The 17,701-nt window shown below is 48.7% G+C and overlaps 1 protein-coding gene across 3 annotated transcripts in view; it reads right to left on the bottom strand.

The window, feature by feature from the left end:
• Positions 1–1,046: 1,046 nt before the first annotated feature.
• ABAT (4-aminobutyrate aminotransferase) overlaps positions 1,047–17,701 on the bottom strand; it is a 117,877-nt gene continuing 101,222 nt past the window's right edge. For 2 of the 3 annotated variants that reach the window (XM_032258075.1, XM_032258074.1), the window contains exons 10-16: positions 14,943–15,006; positions 14,245–14,393; positions 12,951–13,088; positions 10,826–10,993; positions 9,432–9,578; positions 6,285–6,396; positions 4,042–4,264 (exon numbers count right to left, since the gene is read on the bottom strand). In XM_032258075.1, the coding sequence (XP_032113966.1) occupies positions 4,143–4,264; positions 6,285–6,396; positions 9,432–9,578; positions 10,826–10,993; positions 12,951–13,088; positions 14,245–14,393; positions 14,943–15,006 (900 nt within the window). In that variant the 3' untranslated portion in view covers positions 4,042–4,142. Of the gene's footprint in view, positions 4,265–6,284; positions 6,397–9,431; positions 9,579–10,825; positions 10,994–12,950; positions 13,089–14,244; positions 14,394–14,942; positions 15,007–17,701 lie in introns of all 3 variants that reach the window. The other variant, XM_032258076.1, reaches the window with a different exon arrangement.

Here is a 17,701-nt window from a genome sequence, read left to right as displayed (position 1 = left end):
GGTCATTCCACTGCCTCCCCAGAGGAAGGACAGAACATAGAAAACAAGCTGGGCCCTGTGGCTCACGCCTGTAATCCCAGCACTTTGGGAGGCCGAGGCGGGTGAATCATCTGAGCTCAGGAGTTCCAGACCAGCCTGGCCAACATGGCGAAACCCCGTCTCTACTAACAATACAAAAAATTAGCCAGGCGTGGTGGCCAGGTGCTTGTAATCCCATCATTTTGGGAGGCTGAGGCAGGTGCATCCCCTGAGCTCAAGAGATCCAGACCAGCCTGATCAACATGGTGAAACCCCGTCTCTACAAGGAATACAAAAAATTAGCTGGGTGTGGTTGCAGGTGCCTGTCATCCCAGTTACTTGGGAGGCTGAGGCAAAAGAATTGCTTGAACCTGGGAGGTGGAGGTTGCAGCGAGCTGCGATTGTGCCATTATACTCCAACCTGGGCAACAAGAGCAAACTCTGTCCCCCCCACCCCTCCCCCCAAAAAAAAGAATGTGAGCTGCAAGTAGGGACCACACCTTGTCCATCCCATGTCCTTGTCACATATCATGTCCTTTTTTTTTTTTTTTTTTTTTTTGAGACGGAGTTTCGCTCTTGTTACCCAGGCTGGAGTGCAATGGCGCGATCTCGGCTCACTGCAACCTCCGCCTCCTGGGTTCAGGCAATTCTCCTGCCTCAGCCTCCTGAGTAGCTGGGATTACAGGCACGTGCCACCATGCCCAGCTAATTTTTTGTATTTTTAGTAGAGACGGGGTTTCACCATGTTGACCGGGATGGTCTCGATCTCTTTGACCTCGTGATCCACCCTCCTCGGCCTCCCAAAGTGCTGGGATTACAGGCTTGAGCCACCGCGCCTGGCTCATGTCCTTAATTTGCTTAATGACATGAATGGCCTCACAGTACTTCCCGATCCCAAGGCAGAGTTATGCACGTAGAGTGTTCCCCAAGACATCCCTAAAGGGTAGGTATATAACAGGCGTTTGATAGGTACTTGTCACATAATTATTTAATGAAACCATTTCCACTAAAGAAGTCCACATTCACTCTGATGTTTCAATTATAAATTTTATTTAAGAATACTGATTAACACAGGAAACATTTAATTCATGGAATTGTGAATATGGTCATCAGTTACATTGTGACATGTTGATTTCTTTTTTTATCATTTATTGGCACTGTCACCAGATTACTCGTAAACAGGATCACTTTGTATGCATAAGTCTGCAATGCTCCCTAGCTGTAGTTTTCTACCATGAGCTGATATATAGATACAGACAGGGTTAGGCATATAGATACATTAATGCTATGCACAATTTTGCAAGGTTACTGAGCGTCAGTAAAAATTATTTAAAAAACACCCATTTATAATAGAAGTGAGGATGTGCTAAGACTTGCTATTAGTGGACCTTGTTTTCTGTAAAAGTGACGACACTTGCTGGATGGTTACGGAACTCTACGGCACTAATGTATGATGGATTCACTTCCAGACCATTGGCCACAGAAATACTTCTTCCTGGCCTCTGCCCTAGACAGCAACCTGTCCTCCAGGCTCCCCGTGTTTTTTACCAGCCTCTGCTGAGTTTCTACAATCTTGAGTTCTGCTGAGAATTCTTTTCCTTGAAATTCTTTTCCTGGAAAGAAACCCCCACCCCCTGAAAGAGGATGTCTCAGGAACTCATTATGCCCTGAATCAACAAGAAGTTGTTGATAAATGGCTTAAAATTTTTTACAAGAAGTAACTTCCCTTGGTAAGGAGTGAATACTAAATCTGGAAATGACTTTCCAGATAAAACCATTTCATTTCTCTGTCAGTGCCCCATGGGGAGAGAATGAAATACTGGAGCCCCTCTCTCTACCGAAGAGAGCCAATTTTCTGGTTGTGCCCTGGCTTAAAACCCTCTGGACTCTGAGAGCCATACTGAATATTTGCACCCCATGCTAAAGTTTTCAGGAGAAAGGATACTTAAGCCAATAGAGGAATAATGGTTTGGTTTGCATTTTGCTTGCTTGTTAAATAAGGCCTTATTGAACCTCGGGATACTGCCTGTGGAATCTGGCTCCCCAGTGAAAGATGTGATGTCATAAGCTGATATGCCTTTGCATATGCTGTTCCCTCTCTTCAACACCCTTCCTTGCCTTGTCTGCTTGGTGAACTCTTGCTCATTCTGCAAAACACTGCTCCAATGCCACTTTTTCCTTGAAACCTCCTCTGACCCTCAGGTGAATGTGGTACCCTCTCCGATTTCCTGAGGCTCTTACTTGCACCTCTGTCATAGCACGTGCTGCCTGCTTGAATTGTTTCCAGTGGGATGTGAGCCCTTGGGGGCAGGGACAATGTCTTATCTCATCTTTGTATTCCTGATGCTCAGCACAGGCCCTGGGATGGTGCAGGTATTTAATGAAAGTTAGATGAACGAACGAATGAATGATAAATAAATGAATATAAAAATGAGTAAAACTTTGTAGAGAGTGGGAGCACAGGTGACCTTAAACATGGCAGAACTCCTGATTAAGAACGACGGCTTAGCATTGACTGCAGGAATGCAGAATGCACTAGAACTCACGAATTTATATATATTAAACTTCTCATTGCCTTTCGTTCCGCAACAGAAATAGGTCGATGACCAAGTCTGTGGAAGAGTGGAAGCTAAAAAAAAACCCCTACTTTGAGATCTTTGGACGATTTGTTATTAAAAGAGCAAAGTGCTGAATCAGGAATCTTGATATGCCTAGCTTCTAAAATAGTCAACCAAGGCACCAGGAAATGAAGAGGCTTCATTTTGGACAGATAAAACAACCCAGGCTTTCTCAGGCTCCCCACCAAATACTTCGTTGCTGTCAGGCTATTAACTCCTCTTTTACGAGCATTTGAGGTCAAATCAGTTCTCAGTGTCTCGCCTCCAGCAGAGATACTACGGCCTCAGCGATAGCCCTGTTAAGCATTTTGGGATAATCTGCCCGCTCATCTCCATACTCAGTCATCTCAGGAAAAGCTCTAATTTCAGGAGGATCAAGTACAAGGAAACCACGTTGAACCAACAGGCCACTTTGTCATGCGTGGAGCTCTGGCACCTCTGATTCACGGTGCTTCCCTCAAGAAGAAATCCAGTCCAGCAATGATTCACTCTAGTGGAACAGCCTAGCTGTTCCTCGGGGTCTACTCAGAAGTGGAGTGAAGGTGGATGAGCAAAAGAGAGAGGAAGAGCCTCTCAGGGTGGGGGGCCAAAAGTTGGACCCCAAAGTGCCCTGGGAAACATGATGAAGTGGTTCTGCTGCCACAGACCCTGGGCTTCTCCTCCCGGGGTGACCGACGTGTGCTTCTAACGCTGGGGCTCACGTGTGTCCCTGTGGACATGCAGGCTACAGTTTCTTCCCACCCAGGTCCAGGCCTAGGTTGACATTTAACAGGGAGGACAGCGTTTGGGCAATGGAAGATGCCAAGTAAGAACCATGGGTGATGCCACCTGGGGATCCTCCAAAGGCAAAGCCCTGTCCAGGGCAAAATTCACAGTTTAGGGGAATCCCCAGGTGCACTGAGAGGAGTGATTCTCATCCTTAGGGGGTGCAAGAACCCCTCCCCTACCTCTGAGCTGACTCCTCCCGTCCCTGCTTTACAGTCTTCCTCGGATCTGCCCTGTCCCGCCCTGCGCCATGTGTGGGGTGTGCTCAGAGCTCCGGGGGCTGGGAGAGGAGGTGAGAGCGTGTTTGCTAGCATCCGTCATCACAGAATATGGCACTTGAAATGGACTGGCATCCAGGAGGCCCAGCCGCCAGTCCCTGGAGCAAATGCAACGCCCTTGACTGGCTTTCAGAAAAATTGCTGGGGTGGGTCAAGGTTGGGCAGAACTATATCCAGGACCTCCCACGGCCCTTCCCAAGACGAGTCCAGGGCTCAAGCCGGATTTCTGGGCTTAAACCAACATGCACCATTGGCTCTGCAGGGAGGAAAATCAACACCAACCCTTCCCTCCCCTTCCCTCCCCTCCCCTCCCCCTAGATCACCAAAAATGTTCCCTCCCACAAATCACCCTTCGTGCTCCATTCACCTCTGATACTTTTAAGTGAAAACATGAATTAGGCAAACTAATCAATTTGACAACTGTTGGGATCGGGGCTTTCTCACTGTAGTGGAAATGGCTTCTTTACTTGAAGTCTGCCAAGATGTCACTGAAAATATTGAGGAATAGGTGAGCATGGTGATCCCTGAAGACCAACGTGGGACGAAAACGAATGGATTTGTCGCCGCAGCCCCCCAACATCACACCTACGAGAAGAGGCAGGAGGCAGGTTAGGAGCATGGTTTCTCAAAGTCTCGTGCTGGGAGAGCTGGAAGGAAAGGGATACCCATTGGTGATGCCCATCCATCCATCTATCATCATCCATCACGGAAGCCCAGACTTCCATCTGTCCTTCCTACCACCCACCCATCCAGCCTTCATTTCCTTTCTCCTTTCATATATCTCATCCAGCATTCTCTTCTTCCTCTCCTGCCCTCCGCCCTCCCTTTTTCCCTTCCTCTCTCCCTCTCTTCTTGGAATACCTGCTTTGCTGCCCCTCAGCTAGGTCTGGTGATAGAGAACTCCTGAGATAAAGTCCTTGCCTTCCAGAAAGTCATGGAGGGGTAGGGCAAGAAAACAGGTAAGCAGGTAAGTTACAAAACCACAGGCTGAGTTGGAAGCACGTGTGAGCTGCTGAGCTGTCACTGAGGAAGGACAGGCCCTGCTTATTTTAAAGGGTGACTTCACCAGTTACAGCTGGTGTCCTTTCCTTGTCAAGTTTGTTTATGCCTTTTTTTTTTTTTTTTTTTTTTTTAAAGACGGAGTCTCACTCTATCTCCCAGGCTGGAGTGCAGTGGTGCAATCTCGGCCTCCGCCTCCCGGGTTCAAGCAATTCTCCTGTCTCAGCCTCCCGAGTAGCTGGGATTACAGGCACCCACCACCATGCCCAGCTAATTTTTGTATTTTTAGTAGAAACAGGGTTTTGCCATGTTGGCCAGGCTGGTCTCGAACTCCTGACTTCAGGTGATCTGCCCACCTCTGCAGGTGATCTGCCCACCTGTTGGGATTACAGGTGTGAGCCACTGCACTTGGCCTGTTTATGCCTTTGAGACCACGTTTTCTCATTTTAAAAATGGAAGCTGATTATCCCTGCCCTTCTGAGGCTGCTGCAAGGATTCTATGAGATGGCACAAGAAGACGACCTGGCACTATGCTTGACATAGAGCAGGCGCTCTGATCTCACCACAGCATCTCTCCTTACCCCCGCCACACACATCCTCAGTGGCTTCCCACAGCTCCTAGGATGAAGTCTGGAGTACTTTTTTTTTGAGATGGAGTCTTGCTCTGTCACCAGGCTGGAGTGCAATGGTGTGATCTCGGCTCACTGCAGCCTCTGCCTCCCGGGTTCACACGATTCTTCTGCCTCAGCCTCCCCAGTAGCTGGGATTACAGGTGCCCACAACCACACCTGGCTAATTTTTTGTATTTTTAGTAGAGGTGGGTTTCACTATGTTGGCCAGACTGGTCTTGAACTCCTGACCTTGTGATGTGTCCACCCTGACCTCCCAAAGTGCTGGGATTACAGGTGTGAGCCACCGTGCCCGGCCTGAAGTCTGGAGTAGGAAGCCTGATCTGCAGACCCATGTGACCTGGGCCTGGCCTCTCCTCCCCGAGCTTTGTCCCCTCCCATCCGTTCGCCATTACGCTCTCTTCTTTCTCTTTTACCACCTCTGTAAGCTCCATCCTTCCTCAGGCCATCGCATGCATCCTTCCCTCTGCCCAGAATGCTCTTTTTTACCTTCTTCACTCAGCCAATTCCTGTTCATGGAGACTTAGGGTAAAATACTACTTCCTCAAGGAAGCCTTCCCTGATTTCCTAGCCTCACCAGCTGCTGCAGCTATTTGCTCTCTTAGCCCCATTTCCTCCTTCCCAGGACTTAAATTTGCAGTGGATTGTTTGTGAAATGCCACGTGTAATGCCACACCTTCTTGCTAGACAGCAAGCTTCCGGAAGGAAGGGCTCTGATGGTCTTCGTCATCACTGTAACTGTCTCCAGTGTCCTCTTAAACTCGCCTTCTCAGCGAACACTTGTCGAGTAAATACATGGATAAAGAAATCCCATGCGTCACGTTCTCTTCTTTGGAGAAAGAGCATTCAGGCTATTTTTAGACCTGTGTCCCACCTACCCCCACCCAAAATATTGCTGAGTTCCTAGCAACATTTTGCAGCTACAGAAGGAAACACTGGACGCAGACGAAACTCAGCATCAGCTCCTGGCCCCTTACCTTTGTTTCTGGCAATTAAAATGAGCTTATTCCGTATGGACTCATCAGGAGTGTCGAAGGAGCAAAAGGTGCCTCGTCCTCTCACCCTGCTGATGAATTGGGGGTACCGGGCCTGCAGCAGGGGAGACAAAGCCAGCGTCAAAGCCCTTCACTGTGTACCAGCTGGCCTTAAGGGCTGTGGTTCATCAAAGGCCTCCCATGGTCCAGCTGTGGCCTCTGCATGGACTGGCAGGACCTCCAGGGGGTTAAGAGCTCTGGTGACATCTGGGCCGGGGTTCAAAGCCCAACTGTGCACATCTGTCTTGTGTGGAGGGAAAAAAACACCACCACCACCACCACCAAAGCCCAGCTCTGTCTCTTTCTCACTATATAACCTTGGGCGACTCACTTAAGTGCCTCTATTTACCCTGCTATAAACTGAAGGATATAAATGTTGTTGACCCCCAGTGGGCGTGGTGAGACTTTAGCAAGAAAAGCTTCACACGTTAAGGCCTAAGCCCAGGGCTGGGCCCTCGGTGGTGCTCCAAAGATGTTAGCCGTCTCCATTGTCAGCACTTCCAGAAAGGTGGTGGTTCTTCTAGAAGAAATGCCTGTCCTCCCTCAGTTCTTTGAGACTGGGAGCTATACTGGATTGATTGTATTTGTGGATTTTTTTTCCTCCACAAAAAGAAACAAAAAAATTGTGCATGTAAGTACACAAAAAATCCACAATACTGCCTCCTAAATTCATGTTTACCTGGAACCTATGAATAGGACCTAACCTGGGAATAGAGTCTTTGCAGAAATAATTAGGTTAAAATGAGATTTTCCTGCGTTAGAGTGGCCCCTCATCCAATGACGGGTATTTTTTTTATTTTTATTTTTTTGAGATGGAGTCTCACTCTGTCACGCAGGCTGAAGTGAGTGCAGTGGCACAACCTCAGCTCCCTGCAACCTCCATCTCCCAGGCTCAAAGAAATTCTCATGTCTCATTCTCCTGAGTAACTGGGATTACAGGCACCCGCCACCATGCCTGGCTAATTTTTTGTATTTTTAGTAGAGATGGGATTTCATGATGTTGGCCAGGCTGGTCTTGAACTCCTGACCTGAAGTGATCCACATGCCTCAGCCTCCCCAAGCGCTGGGATTACAGGTGTGAGCCACTGTTCCCGGCTCAATGACTGGTATCTTTATAAGAAGAAGACAATTTGGACAGAGAGACACAGACACAGTGGAGAGAATGACAAGTGATGCTGGAAGCAGAGGGAAGCATCCATAGGTCAAGGAACGTGAGGGATTCCCAGCAGCCAGCAGAAGGTGGAGAGAGGCGTGGAACAGATTCTCCCACAGAGCCTCCAGAAGGAGCCAACCCTGCTGAAACCTTGATTTCAGACCTTGGCCTTCAAACTGTGAGAGGAGAAATTCTTGTTTTAAGCCACGCAGTTTGTGGAGATTTTTTATAGCAGCCAAGGGGACAAATGCAGGCGTCTGGTCTGGAGGACCTTGATTTCACCTTACTCTGCTGTCCCTGTGAAGGACAGCAAGCAAGCACTTGGAAAACCTCAGATAATTTTAGGGTACTGGGAGCTGAGTTGGGAGAGCAAGTCTTATTTTACAGCAGCTTCTTGGTAGAAACTAGAGACACGGTCCTGTTCTGGTGGTGACAGAGCCAGGAACTGTGCTAGACACTTAATGCACAATGTTTTTCTTTCTTTTTGTGGAGGATGGGGTCTCACTATGTTGCCCAGGCTGGTCTCAAACTCAGTCAGGCTGAAGCAATCCTCCTGCTTCTGCCTCCCTAAGTCCTGGGATTACAGGCATGAGCCCCTGTGCCAGGCAGTGGGCACACTCTTGAATCCCCTGTCAGTGAGGAAGGGCCCACTTTGGTCTACACAGTTGAGGAAATGAGGCTCAGAAGTCTTTCTAGCTCTCATTCTAGCACATTCCTTGCCCCTGTCGATTACTGGAGAGCTGGCGATTTGAACACACCCCTCCCTCTTCCACCAGAGTGTGGCCCTGGGGAGGTTCAGAATAAAGTCTCTTCCATTTAAACACCCCTTCAGGTCTGTGAGCTACACACACACACACACTCACACACCTCCTCCTTATAGTTAGGAGTGACCATGTGACCAGCTGTTAGTCAAGTGTTATGTGAGATTTCTGGGAAGGCTGCTAACGACAAGAAGGGGGCCACTCTGTCCTTCCCTTCTTTTTCCTTCCTATTGCTTGGAATTGAGGTGCAATGGCTGGAGCTCCAGGAGCTATTCTGGCCCATGATGAAACCTTGAGGATAGAAAGTAATCCAGTCCCAGCAGTGGACAGCAGTGCTGCCGAGTGGTAAGTATGCAGCAGGTGGCGCAGAGGAGGGAATAATGACCACACCAGGGAGGGTGAGAGAGGGAGTGCTTGGGGGCCTCTTAAAGGAGGGATGTCTGAATTTGGTGTCAAAACATAACCAGGGCCAGGTGCAGTGGCCCACACTTGTAATCCCAGCACTTTGGGAGGCTGAGGCAAGCAGATCACCTGAGGTCAGGAGTTTGAGACCAGCCTGGCCAACATGGTGAAACCCTGTCTCTACTCAACATGCAAAATGAGCAGGGTGTGATGGCACATGCCTGTAGTCCCAGCTACTCAGGAGGCTGGGGCTGGAGAATCCCTTGAACCCAGGAGGCAGTGGTTGCAATAAGCTGAGATTTCACTACTGCACTCCAGCCTGGGTGACAAAGCAAGACTTGGTCTCAAATAAATAAATAAATAGATAGATAGATAGATAGGTCTCAAAAAGACAGCTAGGTAGCTAGCTAGATAGATAAGATAACCACGGCCAGCAGGTGCTGCCCAGTACTTTGGGAGGCTGAGGTGGGAGGATAGCTTGAGGCCAGGAGTTTAAGACCAGCCTGGCTAACATAGCTAGACCATGTCTCAATATTAAAAAAATCAAAACCAAGAGTTCAGGAACAGGGGTTGGAATGGGATGGAGGGATGGGGAGGCATTCCCTGCAGAGAACACAGCATGTGCAAAGCCCCGGAGGCTAGAAACAGCACAGCCTGTTCCGAATTGCTGGACCAGCAGGTGCGACACCATGCTGAAGAGCTCTAGGGCTGTCCTGGAGGCTGTGGGGAGCCGTGGGGGTGGCGCTGGGGCAGGGCAGGGCAGGGCAGCAGTACCTGCAGGTCCAGCAGTCCTGTGAGCAGGGCCTTCCCAGCATGGGCTGCGTTATTTAGCAGGTCCTCCCGCTTGATGACGTTGATGACCTCAGCCAGCAGCAGGTTCTTAGACGGGTCCCCCAGCCAGGTGTTGAAGATCCGGTAAGGCTGGAATGAGGAGGCGGCGTCGGAAGGGTTCACACGTGCGCACACCCTGTAGGGGTCACTTCCCCCAGACACACCTCCTCCTCTCGAGGAGGAGAGAAACTAACCTAGTAAGCATCTCCCAGAGGCTAGGAGAACACATCCAGTCTCACTGAACTCTTCAAACAGCAGCCCTGCAGGAAGGGACTGCTATGGGGAGACCAAATCGTCCCATGCCCTGGGAAATCCCTCAGTCCCAGGAAACCAAGACAGCTGGTTCCTTAACTCCTACAATAACCCTCAATTTGTAGAGGAGGAAGCTGAGGTTCTGGGAGGCTAAGCAATTTGTCTAAGGCAAACGTGGCTTATAGGTAGAGTTGGGACTGGATTGCCGGCAGTGACCCTCAAAGGTCACCCACTTTACCCCTCCGTGAACAATTCAGGGTAGCCATGCAGCCAACTAAAACACCCTTCCCAGCCTCCCTTAGGGCTAGGAGTGGCCATGTGACTGGGTCTTGGTCAAGTATTGGAAATAGACCTGTTATGTGAGACTTCTAGGAAGGATGCTAAAGACAAGGAGGGGGCCACTCTGTCCCTCCCTTCTTTTTCTTTCCCACTGCCTAGAATTGAGATGTGATGGCTGGGGCACCAGAAGCCACTTTGGACCATGAGGCACCTTGAGGGTATAAACTACATGTAGGAATGATGAAAAGACGTTGGTCCCTGATGGCTCTGTGTGTGTGTGTGTGTGTGTGTGAATCGGTATGGACATATGGCATTACACACAGTAGTGGGTTAGAGCATGGGCTCTGGGTTGGAATCCTGGCTTTGTCACTTAACAGGCTGTGTGACCTTGGACAAGTTACTTAACCTCTCTGTGCCTCATTAGTAAAATTTTATCCTCATTAGTAAAATGAGGATAAACACCTACTTGGTTAGATTGTTCGGAGGATTAAAAGTATATGAGTAATACTTAGAACTAAGCACAAAGCAAATGTTCAGTCTGCAGCGGCAGCTGTTAACGATATTCTTGTGTGTGCATGCAGAGAGCAATCAGGAGAAGGCTGACAGTGGACTGTTCCAGAGTCGGCCTTGCGGAGAGAGCTGGGAAGGCACACCACAGCTAACTGCATTGATAAGAACTGGGTCTTAGAAAACCCGCAACCCAGTAGGTGCCCACCCAGTCCCTTGATGGTGAGAAAGAAACACACAGGAGAAGGGGACACTCCCCTCTTTGCCCTGGATATAGAGGAAGGCTGGCTCCGACTCACAGCATTGGGCCTGAACTCCTCCTTGTGGAAGAAGCCCCCAGTCATCATCTTCTTGCTGAAGGTCATCACGTCTGCTGGGTCATCCAAGCCCCAGTGCTCATGGGCCCAGAACTTGCCCGTGCAGCCTCCTCCGGTCTGGACCTCGTCCACCAAGAAGGCACAGCCGTGCTGGCCAGAGGAGAGAGAGCAGGGAGAAATAAACACCGGTGGGAGGCCAGAAACTCATAACCCCCTGCAGCCCACCAACTGCCAAACCCCAGGTCCACACACATCATGCTTGTTTTCTGAGCGGCAAACCAGCCCCATGTGTTTGAGCTGTGTACAACGAAGCTAATCAAAACACTTAAGCTGAGCGGTTCCTACCAGAGTATCTGAATGTTTCCTACAACTGCTGAGCTGGAACAAAAAACCCAGAACATCAAATACTCCCTGCAGCAACACAGAAAAGTATGTCATCTGGCTTCAGTCTCCGGTCTCAACCCCGTCAGGAGCTGTGTCCAACAGCGAGGCCTTGAATGTGCTTCCCAGACTTCAGCTGCTGTGTTCTGCTTACCACCAGGGCTATTTCTAACTCAGAGTCTGTGTTAAGTCAACTCACGTCTTACAACTTTTATATATGAGCTTATCGGTTTGATTGCCAGTTATATATGCACAACACATTAAAACAAACACACAATGTAAAGAAAGGACATCAGTATGTCAAAGAGATACCTGGACTTCTGTGTTTATTGCAACGCTATTCACAATAGCCAAGATCCAGAATCAATCTAACTGTCCATCAACAGATGAATGGATAAATATGGTACAGATACACTATCGGACAGGCAGCGGCTCACGCTTTTATTCCAGCACTTTGGGAGGCTGAGGCGGGCAGATCACCTGAGGGCGGGAGTTTGAGACCAGCCTGGCCAACAAGGCGAAACCCCGTCTGTATTAAAAATACAAAAATTAGCCGGGTGTCGTGGCATGTACCTGTAATCAGCTACTCGAGAGGCTGAGGCAGGAGAATTGGTTGGACCCATGAGGCGGAGGTTGCTGTGAGCCAAGATCGCGTCACTGCACTCCAGCCTGGGCAACAGGGTGAAACTGTCTCAAAAAAAAAATAAAAATAGAAAAAGAGAATGTGGTACATATACACAAGGGAATACTGCTCAGCCTAAAAAGATTGAAATTATGTCATTAGCAATGATGTGGATGGAACGACAGGTCATTATGTTGAATGACATAAGCCAGATATTGAAAGACAAATGTTGCACGTTCTCACTCATGTGGGAACTAAAAACATTGCCCTTATAAAGAAAGAGAGTAGAATGAATGGTAACAGAGCCTGCAAGGCTAATGGGGAGGTGGAGATAAATCAGGCTTGGTTAATGGATACAAAAGTACAGTTAGATAGAAGAACTAAGATCTACTGTCTAGTAGCACAATAGGGTGATTATAGTTAATCATCCATTGTATATTTCAAAATCACTAGGAGTGGATTTAGAATGTTCCCAATACAAAGAGATGATAAATGTTTGAGGTGATGGATATCCAAGTACCCAGATTTGATCATGACGCATTGCATGCTTTTATCAAAATATCACATGGCCCCATAAACATGTACAACTATTATGTATTAATAAAGATTTTAAAAAAGATTTTAAGGCCAGGTGTGGTATCTCATGCCTGTAATCCCAGCATTTTGGGAGGCTGAGGTGGGCAGATCACCTGATGTCAGGAGTTCTAAACCAGCCCGGCCAACATGGTGGAACTCCGACACTACTAGAAATAAACAAAATAGCTGGGTGTGGTGGCACCTCTGCAGTCCAGCTACTTGGGAGGCTGAGGCAGGAGAATTGCTTGAACCTGGGAGGTGGAGGTTGCAGTGAGCCGAGACTGTGCCACTGCATGCCAGTCTGGGCAACAGAGTGAGACGCTGTCTCAAATAAAAAAATATGTTTTAGGGAAGAATCTCCCATCCTTCCTCCAACCTCAACTTCTCCACCCATGATGCTGATAGACAGCCTCTGCAAGTCTGGAGGTTGACAGGGACTCCAAAGCAGAGATGCTGCTAGCCCTTTACTCTGGGAACTCAACCCAGAAAGCCCTGTGGCTCCATCCAACCTCGACCCCGTCCACTGACCTTCCTGGCGATGTCTCTCAGCTTCCGAAAGAAGTCATCGGACGCGTGGTTGTCTCCACCCTCGGACTGGATGGGCTCCACAATGATCCCAGCCACTGTCTTCTTCTTTTTCCGATATTTCACAATCAGATCCTCCACCTGGATCCCAAAGGGGAAAGTGACCACCGCTGGCAGAGGCTCGTGACCGGTATCTGTGGGTGACAATCTAGGGTTCCATGAGCCCCATGCAATTTTATTGGAAATGTGTTTGTGTGCATCTCCTAAGACCAGTGAGGCCTCTGTTGGAAGACTCGTGTGGATGGGAACGTATCCTACTTGAGATTGGTGCTAGCACCTGGGTGGATACACACTAATAACCTGGGGCAAGTTATTTTGCCTTCGGAAGCCTCACTTTCCTGATGCATCCTATGGGCATACTGACAGACTCCACCTTCCAGGGTCATGGAGAGGACTGAATGAGAAAATGCAGCACAATGAGTTGATTGCTGGGCTAGGTGTTTTAGCCGTGGTTCTGCCTGTTGTACCTGGAACATGCACCTGTCACTTAACCTTGCTGTGTGGGAAATAGCTATAACACGGGTATATTGAGAGAAGTAAGGGTGAGAACATTCACACACACACACATAGACGCACACACACTCACACACAAAGAGAAAATATAGCACAGTGTCTGACACACAGAAAGTGGTGGCTGCTATTAAGATTAGCAAGACTATTATTGTTTGTATATATATATATATATATATTTTTTTTTTTTTTTGAAGTAGAGTCTCACTCTGTTGCCCAGGCTGGAGTACAGTACCTTAATCGCTCAGCTCATTGCAGCCTTCGCCTCCTGGGTTCATGCGATTCTTGTGCTTCAGCCAACAGAGTAGCTGGGATTACAGGTGTGCGTTACCGTGCCAAACTAATTTTTGTATTTTTAGTAGAGATGGGTTTCACCGTGTTAGCCAGGCTGGACTCAAACTCCTGACCCCATACTCTTTCAACAAATCTATTTTCTCTTACAGTATTTTAGAGTCACCGATGCTTGTTCCCCGAGAAACTTAAGTGATACAGAAATTGGTATCAGAGTTGAGTGATGGGTACTGTGACAAACACAACAGTCTCACGACCTCTCCCAACATGGAGGGTTTGGGAGGCAAGGCCTCTGTGTCCCTACATCCCTCCGGGGGAGCACTACAGGGATCCCCAGATAAACCCTTCATCTCTTTCTCTTCTTCTGGGCCACGTCTTGGGGCGGCGAGAGCAATGGGACTCGTGTTTACAGAGGACCCGAGGGTACAAGCATTACCTCTTCCAGACAGCGGGCCTCCTCCTGTCGATTCTCTTTCTCAAACTCTTCCAGAGGGTATCTCAGCCGTGGGAACGGTGCGATGGGCCAGTCAAAGGAAGGGATGTCGATCTTGTGAATGGCTTTGGAGTGTGTGGTTGCTAAGCAACCTGAGTTCAGCAAAACAGAAAAGCAGACGCTTGGCTTGGGGAAAGCTTTTTATCTTTGCAAAGGAGGTGATGGGCATTTCAGCATGAGGCTGTCAACGGGCAGGGTGGCCTGTTGCCTGGTTCTTTTTATCATTTAATTTTTATTTTTTCTGGGTGCACAGTAGGTGTAAATACTTGGGGAGTACATGAGAGGTTTTGATACTGAACCCCAGTTCTCATCCTGAAGCTGAAGGGGAACTTGTGAACCCTTAATTGGCATGCGTGCATGGGTACGTGTTTGCATTGCGATTAATCACAGATGCAGCCCAGGTTTTGAAGATGGAGTCAAGAGTTCAAATCTCGGCTCTGTCACTGAATAGTCTTGGAAATTCTTCCTCTTCTTGAACCCTGATTTCCACATCTGCAAAGCAGGAATAATAATCCCCACTCTGCAGGGGACTGTGTGGAATCGGTGGGACAATATGTGTAAACTGCCAACTCAGCTGCCGCAATAGCTGCCGTCATTATTACGCTAAATGCCACCTTGGGAGCGCACTGGTCCCTCCTTACCCATGGTCCTCCCGTGGAACGCGCCCATGAAGGAGAGGATGCTGTAGTCGGGGCACCCGGGGGCCTAGAACCAAGACATATCAGTCATTAGTCACGGTGACGATGGGGGAACTGTATTGTTGCCCCTGCAAGCCCAGAGGGACACAGAAATGTACCAAGAACCAGAAATCCTTCTCAGGCAGAAGTTACACATGGGACCATTGGGTCTATATCAAAGACACACGTTTTGTTTTGCATACATACTTAATTTTTTTTTAAGTTGCAAAATTTAGGCTGAGCATGTTGGCTTACGCCTATAATCCCAGCACTTTGAGAGGCCGTGGCGGTCAGATCACCTGAGGTCAGGCATTTGAGATCAGCCCAGCCAACATGGTGAAACACCTCCTTTACTAAAAATATTAAAATTAGCCAGGCACAGTGGCACATGCCTGTAATCCCAGTTATTCGGGAGGCTGAGGCAGAATCGCTTGAAACCGGGAGGCGGAGATTGCAGTGAGCCGAGTTTGTGCCACTGCACTCCAGCCTGACTCTGTCTCAAAAAAAAAAGTTACAAAAGTTAAAATCAAGAAATTTCAGGCTGGATCACGAGGACAAGAAATCAAGACCATCCTGGCCAAAATGGTGAAACCCTGTCTATGCTAAAAATACAAAAATTAGCTGGATGTGGTGGCACATGCCTGTAATCCCAGCTACTTGGGAGGCTGAGGCAAGAGAATTGCTTGAACTCAGGAGGCAGAGGTTGCGGTGAGCTGAGTTTGCGCCACTGCACCTCAGCCTGGTCAACAAGAGTGAGACTGTCTCAAAAACAAGTTGCAAAATTTAAAATCAAGAAATTTCACATAAATACCTGAACTTTTGGCTTCTCACCAGGACTGTACTGTTTGGACCCATTTTCCTTCTGTGGCAGCCACAGGTGGCCAAGCAGCACCCACTGCCCACCTTCCTCCAGCTGCTGGGGACTCCTGGGTTTTCAGCCCCTGTTCTACAGGCTTTCAACTTCCTCCCCACCTCCTGGCTTCCTAGTACTCAGGCCTCTGCAGGTCTCAGGCGGTCCGGTGTTGATGGGTGCACACCTGCTTCCCAGAGTAACCTGAGGCAAGGAGCTGAGCTGGGCACCCTGCAGGAAATGCTCCAGGCCTTTGGAAGAGGTCTTCGGGGCTAGCAAGCAGGCAAGGGGAAGGCCCCACTGGGCACGTGCCCATGGCAGCTGCACCTTGGTTCAGGAGGGGTGCACGGATGCCCTGTCCCTTCCCAGCCCCAAGCAAATGGCACAGCTGCCACTCCTCACATTGTTTTCTGACTCTTTGCTCAGCAAGGAAATCCAAACATGTTTCCCGCTAACTCGGGCAGAACTGCTGGAGGTGCCTCAGAGGCAACTGTGGGGAACCCCGAGTCTCTGGGAGGTTGGCATTTTCTCAGGCTGGCTAAGCACCAATTCCCTGAGACCTCTGGGAAAAACCCTAAGACCTCCTCCTACAAATTCCAGAAACCATCTTATCATTTTGTTTTTTTTCTGAGATGGAGTCTCACTCTGTCACCCAGGCTGGAGTACAGTGGTACGATCTTGGCTCACTGCAACCTCTGCTATCCTCGATTCAAGTGATTCTCCTGCCTCAGCCTCCCGAGTAGTGGGGATTACAGGCGCCCACCACCACGCCTGGCTAATTTTTTAATTTTTAGTAGAGACAGGGTTTCGCCATGTTGGTCAGGCTGGTCTTGAACTCCTGATCTCAGGTGATCCACCCACCTTGGCCTCCCAAAGTGCTGGGATTATAGGCATGAGCCACAGCACCCGGCCTCTTGTCATTTTTTTGTCTTCTGATTGTATATGTAACTAATATATACACATCATTTTGCATATGTGGATTCAGCCACAAATGATGAGGAATGAGATCCAAAAATGTCGATGGTCTACGATGCCCATGGATAGCAAGTAAGCAAAGCAGAGTTAGAGAAAGCGGTAGGAGCCGGGCATGGTGGCTCACACCTCTAATCTCAACACGCTGGGAAGCTGAGGCGGGAGGATCACTTGAGCTCAAAAGTTCGAGACCAGCCTGGGCAACACAGTTAGACTCTGCCTCTACAAAAAAAAAAAAAAAAAAAAAAAATTAGCTGGGTGTGGTGGCATGTGACTGTAGCCTCAGGTATTCAGGAGGCTGAGGCAGGAGGATCACTTGAACCTTGGAGGTTGAAGCTTCATTGAGCCATGATGGCACCACAGCACTCCAGCCTGGGGAACAGAGTGAGACCCTGTCTCAGGAAAAAAAGAGAGAGAGAGAGAGAGAAAAAAAAAAGAGAGATAGGATAAGATCCATAAAAAAAGGGCCAGGAAAAAAAAAATAACTTTTTTAAATGTAAGTTTATTTGAATATGGAGAAAGGTGTAGCTACATTTGCTAGCAAGAGGTGTGGTTAGGAAAGAATATATATTAAGAAAGCATTTATGGCCGGGCGTGGTGGCTCACACCTGTAATCCCAGCACTTTGGGAGGCCGAGGCGGGTGGATCACGAGGTCAAGAGATTGAGACCATCCTGGCCAACATGGTGAAACCCCGTCTCTACTAAAAAAAATACAAAAATTAGCTGGACATGGTGGCATATGCCTGTAGTCCCAGCTACTCGGGAGGCTGAGGCAGGAGAATTGCTTGAACGCGGGAGGCGGACGTTGCAGTGAGCTGAGATCACGCCGCTGTACTCCAGCCTGGTGCCTGGCGACAGAGCAAGACTCTGTCTCAAAAAAAAAAAAAAAAAAAAAAGAAA

The sequence above is a fragment of the Sapajus apella genome, unplaced genomic scaffold (genome assembly GCF_009761245.1).
Source record: "Sapajus apella isolate SASKATOON/1434 unplaced genomic scaffold, GSC_monkey_1.0 scaffold99, whole genome shotgun sequence".
NCBI lineage: Eukaryota > Metazoa > Chordata > Mammalia > Primates > Cebidae > Sapajus > Sapajus apella.
Note: the sequence above shows the minus strand (reverse complement) of the source record. Positions and strands in the feature narration are given on the sequence as shown.